This window comes from Pipistrellus hanaki, assembly GCF_964339955.1.
Source record: "Pipistrellus hanaki genome assembly, chromosome: 8".
Classification (NCBI taxonomy): domain Eukaryota; kingdom Metazoa; phylum Chordata; class Mammalia; order Chiroptera; family Vespertilionidae; genus Pipistrellus; species Pipistrellus hanaki.
In genome coordinates, this window is record NC_140510.1 from 68,161,652 (window position 1) to 68,175,161 (window position 13,510).

The 13,510-nt window shown below is 52.6% G+C and overlaps 1 protein-coding gene across 8 annotated transcripts in view; it reads left to right on the top strand.

The window, feature by feature from the left end:
- MYO1B (myosin IB) overlaps nt 1-13,510 on the top strand; it is a 129,317-nt gene that overhangs the window by 17,512 nt on the left and 98,295 nt on the right. For all 8 annotated transcript variants that reach the window (XM_084892117.1, XM_084892120.1, XM_084892122.1 and 5 more), the window contains exon 2: nt 9,272-9,415. In XM_084892117.1, coding sequence (XP_084748243.1) covers nt 9,281-9,415 — 135 coding nt within the window. In that variant the 5' untranslated portion in view covers nt 9,272-9,280. The remainder of the gene's footprint in view (nt 1-9,271; nt 9,416-13,510) is intronic.

The following is a 13,510-nucleotide window of genomic DNA, read 5'->3' on the forward strand; positions in this document are numbered from 1 at the left end:
ACCTGTGGAGAGACATGATTGGAGGTGGATTGTCATTTTTAAGTTTCCATGCCTTTTAATTTGATGATTCTGAGTCTAATAAAGGGGTCTGTAGAATACCTTTTTGGCTTTAATAAACTACTTGTGGAAGGAGATGAACTTTCCTTAATCAGGCATGACAGCATAGTTCATACTGAATATGTCTTTGCTCACCAGACTTTCCTGGAAAATACTGTGGTATGGTTCTGTGTATAATCAAACTGATGATCCTTAAAATTCATTTGTGTATCGCTTAACAGGTTGTATATTATATTCAAGGGAGAAAATGTGTGTGTGTGTGTGGGGGGAGCATTTGTTATGTACCCTTATAATACGTATATAAAATATTTCTGTATCCCTATGGTCAGCAAACTGTGGCTCGCGAGCCACATGTGGCTCTTTGGCCCCTTGCGTGCGGCTCTTCCACAAAATACCACGGTCTGGGCGAGTCTATTTTGAAGGAGTGGCGTTCGAAGAAGTTGAAGTTTACAAAATGTGGCTCTCAAAAGAAATTTCAGTCGTTGTGCTGTTGATAGTTGGCTCTGTTGACTAACGAGTTTGCTGACCACTGCTGTATCCTATAGAACTTGTGGAAATTAGCAGAACTGTTATTCACCTACTTTAGAATGTATGTAAAGATGTGTAAGAGTGCATTTGATTTCAAATTTAGTAAATGCTCCCAACATCAGAGAAACTGGAAAAACAGTTGACCTAGGAAATACTTTCAAACTGTAATATGATTATTGATTTTAATCTGGTCCGGTTTAAGCCATTTTCTTTTAAAATTCTTTGTCAATGACAATGCAGTTTTGCCTTCTCTGTTTACATGGTCAGTGTCTATTTTGGCCCATCTTAGCTTTTCTGTGTGATCATTTCTCAACCAGTAAATATTCAGGAAACCCTGTAAACACCTCTGCCTGGTTACGGAGTGCCGTGGCCTTTGCTTGGTGGGTAACTGCTTGAATTTTTATGACTCGGAAGAGCTGTTTCTTAAACACAGGACAGAGGCATCTCTGAAGGGTACTGTTGAGTGATGCCTGCTTTTCTCTTCTTGTATGGCACAGGGTTCTTTCTTTGTACCTTCAGATCCCTTGTGCTTTCATGACTAGATGTATCATTAAAATTTAGCTGCCACTTGCAGCTGACATGTGGCGGTAAACTCACCCGTGCCTCCGTGCCTTCATACAACCATTCTGTGCGTTTCTTTCTGTGCTGGGTATGGCTAGGCCCTTTATACTTCACAGTGTTTTCACCTCTGAGTACATGGCATTGATAGATACCTGGGGGCTCGCCTTCTTTGGTTCTGAAGAGTGTTGATAACCAGACCCAGGACGTAGGAGCTCCTTCTGTCTGGAGGCGAGCCCTTTTCTTTTGATGGTTGACTCAGTAAGGATGGACGCAGGGACAGGGTCTTAGGAGAGGATGTAGTCAGCCTCTCTGGGGAAATCGAGGCTCAGAATTGGATGTGTGCCTGGGGTCCCAGGTGAGCTGGCCGCCTGCAGGGTCGGCCCCTGGGCCTGGAGCCGCTGTGGGTGGTGCTGGCCCTGTGGCCTGCTGCAGAGTGCTTCCGCAGCCCAGACAGCAAGAGGGCGTTGAATTCCCACCTGCCCCTCCGTTGTCACTCAAAAGAGCTGAATGGCTCCTCTTCTAAGAGAAGCTAGTTCTGCTGTGGGGTGTGAGCAGAACTTGGTTCAGTCGCGGGTCTTCAGAAACCAACCTAGAGGGACCCCCAAGCTCCCAGGTACAAGCAGCCTTGTGTGAGTGGCTGCCAGGTGCCAGTCACCGTGGCTTCATTCTCAGGGAACGCGGAGTGGTCAGAGGGTCTGGTCAAGAGTGAGGCTGCGGCATGGCAGGGGAAGGGGCAGGGCCCAGGCGGACAGGGGAGGCCATCAGTGCGCGGCCGGGACCCTCGGATCCCACGCCAGTTCACCCCAGGAAGTTGGTCACCCCGGGCCCGGGCCTCGGGCTCATGATCATGGGTCGCATTTGACGGGGGCGCGCTGCCCGGGGCCAGGCAGAGCCGGAGGGCCCGCCAGCAATGTGGGGGCCATTCTGCCTTCATCTGGGGGTGCCAGGGCCCTGGGTTTGCCAACCCAGACGCGTTCGACGTGGTGGGACGTGAAACTCCGCCGGGGGGAGGAGCAGTGTGAGGAGCCCACGGTCACACTCACGCGTCCGGAACCGTGGATACAGAGTGGGCGTCCCTGCCCCCAGGAGCTCACGGGCCTTCTCCGGCATCGGCTCATTGACTAGCATCACTGTGAGCAGAGAGCCTGATCGGAGGCCCCTAAAGCCAGGCCTGCTCGGGTTCTGGTCGCTGCGGGGGCCAAGCTGGTATGGGGGGGGGGACGGGGATGGGGAAAGTGGGGGGGCGGGGGTGAAGGCTGGGGCTTTCCCACCCTGTCTCGGGCGGGTGTCGTGCCCGCCGTGGGCAGTAGTTGTGTGGTGACTGACTGCAGGGTGTCCTGGGGCACTGGCCGAGGAGGGGACAGCTGCTGGCTCAGCTCCTCGGGGTGCTCAACCACGGAGCCACCCGGCCGGCTGGGGTCGTGTGTTTAAGACAAGAAGCTCCGCTGAGCCTCTTGAGGGCCCCCAACCAGAACCCACCCCCGCAGGACCTGAGGCAGCTTTTCCGTCTGACCCAGGAGGGCTGTCATCATTCACTCCACCCGTGCCCAGGCTGGCTTCCTGTCCCGGAGTGACACCCCCTCCCCTCCTCGAGTGGATGCCCTGGCCCGGCGCTCACCGCGTCTGGCCAGAGTCTGTCCTGTAAGCTGGCGTGGTTCGGCGGCGCACCCCCGCAGCCCAGGGAGCCGTGTCCCGTGGAGGAGCCGTGGGAGGCCTTGGTGGGGTTGTGTGTCCTGCGGGGTTTGCCTGGGGCGGGAGATGTCCCGGGGGAGGGGACACACACACACACACACACACACACACACACACACACAGCAGGAAGGCTGCAGTCAGGCTGTGGAATCTTGGGGCCTCTGATGAGGACATTTTTAAAAAATTGTGGTGAGTAGACGTAACATCAGACATATCATTCAACCTTTTAAAAAATATATATATATATATATTATTTATTTTTTACAGAGAGGAAGGGAGAGGGAGAGGGAGAGAGAGATAGAAACATCGGTGAGAGAGAAACATAAATCAGCTGCCTCCCGCACACCTCCTACTGGGGATGTTCCCGCAACCAAGGTACATGCCCTTGACTGGAATTGAACTTGGGACCTTCAGTCCGCAGGCTGACGCTCTATCCCCTGAGCCATACCTGATAGGGGTCGTTGAACCTTTCTCAGTGGGCACGTCCGTGGCTTTGCGTCCTTTGACATGATTGTGCAGCCGTCCCCAGCATCGTTCTCCCGAACGCCCCATCTTCCCAGCGTGACGCCCTGTGCCCACAAGCAACTCCCCGGTCCCCCTCCTCCAGGCCCTGGGGCCCCGGTCCACCCTCTGCCTTCTGAGTTGGATCACGCTAGCCCCTCATGGAAGGGGTTGTACGGGATTTGCCCTCTCGGGACTGGCTTCTTTCACGTGGCATGTTGTCCTCAAGTTTCACCCATGTGGTGGCATGTCTCAGAATGTCCTTCCTTTTTAAGGCTGACTACTGTTCCATTGTGTGTGTACGCCCCACGTTGTTCACCCATTGGTGGATTCGTCAGCTGCTGCCCCCTTCGGACTGTTGTTCATGCGGCTTTGGACAGGGTGTGCAGGTGTCTGTCTGAATCACTGCTCTCCTACCCTAATGTGGAGCTGCTGGGACACAGGCAATTCTTGATTCTTCTATTTTTCCCGTCCGGGGTCTGCTAAGGCCTGTGACGATTGTCCTAAAGACCCTGGAGAGTTCTGGAAGGCTTCTTTCCTTGACAGGGCCTGACTGTAATTTAGAAAAGGCACCGTGGTTTAGGAAGGGTCCAGAGGAGCATGGACCCGGGAAGGAGTGGGCCGGCAGAGGCTGGGGTGGCCGGATGGCAGAGAGCTGCCCCGAAGGCTCTGGCTTCCCAGGGAGAGGGCAAGGCTGTGTCTGGAAGTGACATTGGGGATGGATCGGGCGTGATGAAGGTGACAGAATCAATGGAAAAGGTTGGCTATGGGGAGACGGGGAAAGGCAAGGATGAGGACCTGGGTTCGTTGTGGCTTCCGTGGGATTTAGGGGGAGGGAGAGGGTTATTTCTCTTTGCTTTGTATTTTGGTATGGGTGGTGGACAGTGTGTCAGATAGTAGGCCCAGCCTGGTGGGTCGGCTGTTGATAAGATGGTTGCTGATTTGGGGCTGAGGGTGAAGAATAAAAAGGGGCAGGTTGGGATGTTGGGATGTTGTTGGTGTAGCGCCACCGTTTCACAGCTTCTGTGGATCTGTCGTACATTCCTACCCCGAGGCAGAAATAGACACATGAAATCATAACACCAGAAATGATGGCCAACTCATCGGTTAAGCAGAATCAGGTTGCACGAGGATTCTAATGAATGCAAAGGATTTTTTAGACTAAAGCAGGGGTTGGCAGACTCATTAGTCAACAGAGCCAAATATCAACAGGACAACGATTGAAATTTCTTTTGAGAGGCACATTTTTTAAATTTAAACTTCTTCTAGTGCCACTTCTTGAAAATAGACTCGCCCAGGCCGTGGTATTTTGTGGAAGCGCCACCCTCAAGGGGCCAAAGAGCCGCATGTGGCTCTCAAGCGGCCGTTTGCCGACCATGGGACTAAAAGCATGAGTGTGTGTTGAGTTAGGCTTTTTATTCTTCTTTTGCTCAACATGGATTTTTTTTCATCATTAGAGAAATCACTTGAAATTTCCAAACTTGCTTCTTTTCTTGGCTGTCTCCCTGGACTGGGAGCTGCCGGGGGTTGGCACGGGCCAGGGAAGTACCCCGATTGCTCCTGCCCTGTCCCCCAGCACTTAACACCGTCCCAGAGGGCAGGACTCACTGTACACGGTGGGTGAGCCCAGTCGAATGGACATTTAGTCCCGCTGCTCTCCAAGATGAGGTTGGTGCTGCTGTCAGAGAGCTGGGGAGGGAATTCCAGGTTTCCTCAGCTGCTCAGCTCATTGTGTCGGGTACTGACTCGCAGCCTATAGACCGGGCCCCCGTTCGCCCTTGTTTTCCCAGCAGGGTTTGCTAAGGTTTATTTTTTTTGTCCATGAAATCATGCCACGTTGGCCCTGCTTTCTTCCTCCAATGCGTTTCTCATGTTATTCTTAAAAGCCTTCGTGATCTCATCCTTGGGAGCCAAATGGCTCGGTTCCGTTTCCTGCCCTTTGTGGATAGCCTCATGTGCTCCGAGGAACGGATCAAAGGGGCTGGACGCTGCGGGATCATTTGGCTCCGCTCGGCCTGACCCGCGGGCCCGGTGGGGGCAGCTGGGTGGATGTGCATGATCGGAGGACTCACTCGACCGTTGGAAATCTGCATGCTTGTGCTTCTCTGAATGCCTGCCCCGTGCGAGAGGTTGGGCACCTCACCTTTGGGGAAATGACGATGAAGATGGTGCTACTCACCACCCCGGAGGGAAATGAGTGGAAATGGAGACGGGGTTGGGTTGTATGCAGAGAGGACTCCCGGAGGTCCTGTCCCTGATGTCCAGTGCCAGCGGCCTTACCTGGACGTGGAAATGGCCTCATTCGCAGTTCCCAAAGCAGCAGCACCTGCTGTCAGGAAGTTGTGGCTCTTAAAACTTTGCTTTCAAAGTCCCTTCAAGTTTATTTTTTTTTAATATATTTTATTGATTTTTTGCAGAGAGGGAGAGAGGGATAGAGAGTTAGAAACATCGATGAGAGAGAATCATCAATCAGCTGCCTCCTGCACACCGCCTACTGGAGATGTGCCCGCAACCAAGGTACATGCCCTTGACCGGAATCGAACCCGGGACCTTTCAGTCCTCAGGCCGACGCTCTGTCCACCGAGCCAAACCTGTTTCGGCAGTCCTTTCAAGTTTAAAATCATGTTCATGACTTAGTATTGATCCTTGTCTTCATTGCACCCTCAGGTCTGATGTGTGAATGTTCTTTCAAATGCTACAGTAAAACCGTTTCAACTTAAAAATACACATTTGTTGCCCTAACCGGTTTGGCTCAGTGGATAGAGCATCGGCCTGTGGACTGAAGGGTCCCAGGGTAGATTCCGGTCAAGGGCATGTACCTTGGTTGTGGGCACATCCCCAGGAGGGAGTGTGCAGGAAGCAGCTGCTAGGCGTTTCTCTCTCATGGATGTTTCTAATTCTCTATCTATAAAATATATGAAAACAAATAGTAGAATGGCCTTGCACTTCACACGGACGTGCACCTCATTTGGTATCACTCGTGTGGGACCGTTGGGTTGGGACATGCTGGTCTTAACATTCCTGAGCGCGGATGACGTTAGCGTGGCAGGTGACTTGTGGTTTGAGGTTGGTGACGGCGGTGAACTGTGTGTATGTACGTGTTAGCTCACAGATGGCCATGTTAAGGTGGTGCGTGATGTTTATGCTGCGTTCTTCTGGATTTTGAGGAGTTTTGGAAATGACGCTTTCCGTTTTTTAATGGTATCTTTGCACCATTGTGGCCAGACCACGGCTGGAGCTCGCAGTCAGCCCGTTTGCAGGACGCCGGGCGGGACCTGGGCACAGTTTCTCAGCATCCCACACCACCGTCCCCGGGAGGAGGTGCGCGGGTCACTGTCCTCCGCCCAGATGCCGAAAGGACAAGCACAGCACACACCACGGTGCTGGACTGACCCCCTGTGGGCCCCGATACCACCTTGTCGGCTGGTTTGCGGTTTTGTATTTGGATTTGCGGCAGGCGTGTTTTCGGAGTTTCCCCCTTCTACCCTTTGCCTGTGACGCAGCCTTGGTGTTGCCCTCCTCCCGCTTTGAAATGACATCAGGATTGAGCAAAAAAAGGGAGTAAGATGATTCAAGACGCAAACTCAAGAGGAACTAAGGCAGTGGAAGAACTTAGAACATGTGAAATTCCTTAAATAAATAAAAGTTTATTAACTTTAAATAAATAAAAAAAACAAAGTTGGGGGAGGAGTGTAGCAGTTAGGACCCATTCGGAACATGCATGAGACATTTCAAAAGACGGGGAAGCAGGTGTAACGAGGAAGGCTGGCTGCGTGGTGACTGTTACCTGAGGGGAACTTGTCTTTCCCTCCTGTGACGGACTGTGTGTGCAGAACCGCCCCCCCCCCGGGGGGCAGGGAGTCCCCGCTCAGCCCGTGCTTCGTGTGGATGGCCGGTGAGAGGTGCTTATTTTCAAACCCGTCTCAGGTTGACATCCCCCCCAATCCCTAAGCCTTCTTCTCTCCTCCGCCACAGTGAGGGAACGGATCGCACCTAGAGTGCTTTTGGCATTCCACGAGTCTGAGGGCTTGAAATTTGATTGAAATGTTAATTCATGGCGACAAAGGTTGGCCGCTCACGTTCCCACTCCCGTGCAAGTCTCTCCAGGGCCTTGGCCTGGGCTCAGCTCTCTCCCCGGCTCCCCTGCATCTCCCGAGGGCAGCCAGGGCCTCACCCGCCTCGTTTCTGTTTTAAACTCGAGTCTGGCCTCGTTCGAAGTGCAGGGGCCATTCTTGGTGCTGCTGCTGTGGGGCTTAACCAGCGGTACCTGGGCTGTTTAATTCCAGGTGTACTGACGTGAAACTGAAAAAAGCCACGCACACCCAGGTTGACAAAAGAGTTAACTCTGTTTTTCTTCTTTTGAATATTAAAGACTTCAGCATGGACTTCCTTCTGGTTATGGGACCTTCTGGTTATGGGACGGCCTCTGCTGCTTCTGGGTCTCTCTCTCTCTCTCTCTCTCTCTCTCTCTCTCTCTCTAAATACAGTTTATTGATTTATTTTTTTTTTTACAGAGAGGAAGGGAGAGGGATAGAGAGTTAGAAACCTCGATGAGAGAGAAACATTGATCATCTGCCTCCTCCTACTGGGGATGTGCCTGCAATCAAGGTACATGCCTTGGACCGGAATTGTACCTGGGACGCTTCCCTCCACAGGTCGACGCTCTATCCACTGAGCCACACCAATTAGGGTTTCTGGGTCGCACTTAGAAACGTTTCAGTAGGATCAGGAATAAAACAGGTGCTTGTGGCTTCCTATAAACCACAGGCGGTGAATAACTAGGACTGACAGAGTTCCCAGCCTTTCCCAGGCCTCCTCGCCCGACCAAATGCAGGCTCCGTTGCCTCTCGGGGACCTGCTCGCTGTTCCAGGCCAGAACAGGGGGCGTTGATTTAAGTGGCTAAGGTTTACGGAAGGAGACCAGCCTTTCTGAGGCCGGATCTGCCTGGGTGACTCCGTAATGGCGAGAAGGAAATGTACTTCCTCCTCAGAATGGGGCACATGAGCCTACAGGGGCGTCCGCTGCACGCTCCTCTTACTTTGCTGCGTTAGTTGCGTGTCTGTGGGAATGAGAAGTGGGAGGACCGGGGCCATTGGTGGCAGGTTGTGGGGTACAGGCACCCTTAGCTGTGCAGCGGGTGGCGTGTTTTCCTTTAGAAGTCAGTGTTGGTGCCAGCGTGACACCCCCCACCCCCCTCGGTCTGGGGCGGTAAGTGACCATTGAGCTCTGTCGCCCTCTCGGGTACCTCAGCAATATTTCTGAATGTCTCTGAGCACCCTCGTCGTAAAAGGAGGGCAGTGACAGCAATACCTCTCTCAGAGTCAGTGGGGTAATGGAGTTACTGAATACCTACTGTATACGGCACTCCGCACACTGTCTGATGTGTGACGGGTTCTCTGTACACGTTAGCATCGTTTCCCAAGCCTTGTTTCCTGGGAAAAGGCACTCTGGATGTCGCCATGGGATCCTGGGGGGTGTCACCTCCCCGGGGGATGTCACCTTGGGGGAGGCAGGTGCACGTAGGTTTAAGTCTGACATTGATGTGCATGGGTTGGTGGAAAGGGATGGCTTGGGTTCTTTGGCTATAGTCTTGTGGCTTCTGATTGGGGCTGAGAGGGTGGCCTCAAGGAGAAGGCGGAGACCGTGGCTTCCCGGTGGCCCTTCCTGACGATGGGCCTGGCCCGGGCGGTGGCCTGGGACGGGGGGAGGCTCCTGGGTGGCAGCAGGTTGGCGCGTGGGGCTCCAGGGCCGTGACGGGGACGGTGGCCACCTGAGAGGTTGCTCACAGGGGTTGTTGGAGGGTGGTCCTGACGTTGGGGAGACAGGGAAGGCCACTGGGCACTGCCCGCCCTTCACCTCTCCACGGGGCCCAGCACCCATGGGAGAGGAGGCCACTCCTCCACGCTGACCCTGTGCTCATCTTCCCTGCAGCTGGGGACTATGGCCAAGATGGAGGTGAAGACGTCCCTGCTGGACAACATGATCGGCGTGGGCGACATGGTCCTCTTGGAGCCCCTCACGGAGGAGACCTTCATCCACAACCTCAAGAAGCGCTTCGACCACAACGAAATCTATGTGAGTCCGCACTCGGGGCCCCGGGCGGGCTCAGACCTGGCGTTTTGTGGCAGAGAGCTGGCTCTTCTTCCTCCGACGCTTCTCTCTGGTTCTGTCTTTTATTTCTGTTTATCAGAGTCCAGAGGTATGTGTTCGTACCCTCAGCCAGTTTTGTGTTTGCTCGTTGGGCACCCAAGGGACGCTGATTAGAGTCCTGGGAGTCTGTGTACAGGGGTGGGTGCGGGGTGCCCACGGGGTGCAGGCGTTGTGCCAGGTGTTGGGGGCACGGACAGCCCACGGAGAATCCTTAATTCCTGCTTCTGAGGGGCAGGGCCGCAGGAGGTGTTAGGAAATCCACAGGCATCGACCTGGATGCCTTTGTACCACTCGCAGTCTGACCTTTGAGCAGCTGCTCATTAGAATGCAGGGAGTGGACTGTCCACAAAGATAGGAGTCTTGTGGCCTGGCTCGTGTGGCTCCGTGGTTGGTCATCGACCTATGAACCAGGAAGTCACGGTTCGATTCCCAGTCAGTCTGGGTTTCGGGTTTGGTCTCCAGTGGGGGGAGTGCAGGAGGCAGCTGGTGGTGGTTTTCTGTCATCAATGTTTCTAACTCCCTCTCCCTTTCTCTCACTCTCTCTCTCTCTCTAAAAATCAATTAAAAAATATTTTTCAAGGATACGAATCGTCTTGACATTTGTAGTTGGTAGAGGCGGGAGCAAATGACCAGATAAAAATATGTTTTGGTCCTTAGATGTTTGGGAATAGTCTTGTCCTGCTGTCCAGAATTACAGTGTTCATAGACAAAAATGGAAGCATCTAAATATATACACGAGTAGGAGAAATTTCATGTTGTAGAAGTTCTTTATAAAGGATTTCACAAGATTCCTTTAACTATCCAGTTCCTTAAATATATTTAAAACACGAGTGAAGAAGACACAGGCGTGCAGTTTTCCAGGAGTGGGTGAGAAGCAGGGCCATTTGCATCCGTTCAGGTCGAGGTGCAGGGTCCCTGAAACCAAGGAAGGGGCGTGGCTCCCTGTCCCAGACTGAGGGGGAAGCAGGGCAGATTGAATGGGGGTGTGTAGCATCTGAGTTCTACCCCCTCCCCGCTTAAAAAAAAAAAAAAAAAAATATATATATATATATATATATATATATATATATATATATATATATCTTTTATTGATTTCAGAGAGGAAGGGAGAGGGAAAGAGCGATAGAAACATCAATGAGGAGAGAGAATCACTGATTGGCTGCTTCCTGCACATCTCCCACTGGGTATAAAGCACACAACCCAGGCAGGTGCCCTTGGCTGGAATCAAACCCGGGACCCTTCAGTCCGCAGGCTGATGCTCTCTATCCACTGAGCCAAACGAGCTACGGCTGAGTTCTTCCCCTCTTTACGGGGCGTCTGTGTCGAGAGATGAGTGGGATTGTTCACGTCGGATCGGTTATGACCTTTGTGGAGTGGGTACATTTTTAAAAATTACACCCGCCACGCCATGTGATTGTATGTCGCCCAGAGCTTGCCTTTCCAGGCAGCCCGCCCTGTTCAGAGGGTAACTTTGGATCGTTTCTGAATGAAATGGTAGTCCCCCCCTGGGGACTGAGCTTTTTGTCCTCGTGGGCTTATGCAGTTGGGGTGGGGGGCGTGGACCGCAACCTGAGCTGTGTGGGGACTGCCTTGGGGGCATTGATTTGGTGGGGACTGCCTTGGGGGCATTGATTTGGTCATTCGGCCGCACCTCCTCCATTCAGAGCCGTTATAAGAGGCATGAAACCCCACGGGAAGAGGCTTTGTTTGGTTTGGCAGGGAGGCGGGTGTCACCTTCCCCCTGAGGTATAGCAGTTGGGGTGGGAAACCTGGAGGCTCTGCAGCTTTCATTGAAAGAGTGGCCTGATAGCATACAGCAGGCAGGCTGAGGCCGAGGCTCTGAGATGCAGATAGCAGGCCTCAATGTGGCTGTCACCACAGGGCGATCCCTTTTCCTTTTGGCCCTCCGCAGCCCCAGGCACTTCCAGACGAACTGAAAATAGGGTGGAGGGCAGAACATTGCCTGCATTCAGGGACCTATTTGTTGTGCCCACTAACAATGAGGCAGTCCCCTTTCTACATAGAATGCCCAGGTTTGCCTGAGTCCAGAGCCAATGCAACGTCTGGGGTCTGGGGTCGGCCCCACGTCATTTCATTTTCTAACTGTGTTAGGGATGCCCTTTCTGGGGTAAAACAAAAGCAGAAAATTGCTTCCCGATTTCAGATACTCATTTCAACTAATCTTTCCACCATACTTCAGGGCAGTGGTCGGCAAACTCATTAGCCAACAGAGCCAAATATCAACAGGACAACGATTGAGATTTCTTTGGAGAGCCACATTTTTTAAACTCAAACTTCTAACGCCACTTCTTCAATATAGCCTCGCCCAGACCATGGTTTTTTTTTTTTTTTTTTTTTTTTGTGGAAGAGCCACACTCAAGGGGCCAAAGAGCCACCTGTGGCTCGAGAGCCACAGTTTGCCGACCACGGCTTTAGGGCCATCAATTCCTTGATGTGTGGCTTCACCTTGTAACTGTAACTCCCATCCTGTTGGAGGGTGAGCATTCTCTATTGTATTTAAGCCAAAAATTACCTCTGGTTACAGAGTCGTGTCCGTACTATGATCCTGCCTTTTGTTATTGGGGGGTTTGTGGACGTGTGCACGTGTTCGTGTATTTGTGTGCATATGAGGATACTAACTTTGGGTACCAGATGGGAAGGGATGGGGTGGGGTGGGATGTGGGGACGGGGAAAGGTTTCTCTTTTGGACTTCTGTGTTACGGGGCTTGTTAATCACGCATGTATTGTTTTTGTAAATAAAAAAGACTGTAGATTCGATGATTCCCCCTCTGCAGCCTCGCAGGTCATGCAGAGCAGCCTTGGGAAGCCTGTTTCTGGCTTCTGCTCCGCTTTTGTTCATGGCTGGCTGTGAAATTGTTTACCTGATGCCAGAGGCCCAGTTGGCAGGATCTGCAATAGTTTACTGTCTGATTCTTCACTTTTTAAAAATTTTTATCTCTTTTGCAGTCTCATGGCTTTGTTTTATTCTATAGAAATGGCTACACACACACACACACACACACACACACACACACACACACACGGCACAGTCGTGGTTTCAGAACTGTGGTGGATAGGGGCCCTGGGAGCAGAGGGCCCTGGGCCCAGATGGCTCAACCACTGAGCCTCACCGGCTGGGAGGTTTGCTTTCTGCCTGAATTGAAAGGTTGGGGATCATCTAGGTAAAGAAGTCTGAGTTTGTCTGAAAGTTTAGGGTCTTACGTTCACTGAAGTTGTCCGAGGACCGCTTCGAAAATCCAGTAAAAATGATCTCAATTTTAGGAGTTAGTGGTGAGTTAGGATCCCCATAAGGTTGGCCTCGCAGGTCCTTCTGTGAAGAAAACTCAGGTGTGTGCCCCGGTAATGCTCATCTTGTGCTCAGAGGCGGGCTCACGAACTCATTTAAAAAGCCTGGGGCAGAGTCTCTACATGGTCTTTGCAGTGAGTCTCTTCAGTTGCAGATGGAGGAGATCAGGTGAGAGTCATCCAGGGACGTTGGCCTTGGGGGGGGGGGGGCACCTGCGGGGACAGAACCCTTTGCTTTTGTTCCTCCCCCTGGGCAGCGGGACCAGCAGCGGGCCGCCTGCAGCCAGAGGCCTCTTGGGAAATGCTGGCTGTGACATCCTGGGCAGAGCTGCTTTCTGCCTCGACTCAGTCCTGTGTCACCCGTTCTTTCCCCTCTCCCCTCCCCGCCCCCTTCCTCACCCGCCGGATGGGAGGGTGGCCGGGTTTCGTGGGCTGTCGTGGAGGTGACCCAGCCAGATGCGGTGCCATTTTTAGGGGCACCGGCCAGGGCTGTGGTTGGGCTCAGGAACAGCAAGGCTGCAATTTGGGCAGGAATGAGCCGACGGCCAGTTTGCAAAAAGAGCCGGGTGTCTGTCCTCTGATGAAGTATTTTGGGTGCTGACAAGGAGCTGTCCTTTGTCTTCCATCTGAATGGCCGGGCTTGGGGACCATCCAGACGTAAGCTGTCTGAATCAGTCCGATTTTAGGATCTTAAACTGATGGGAGGTGTAAGAG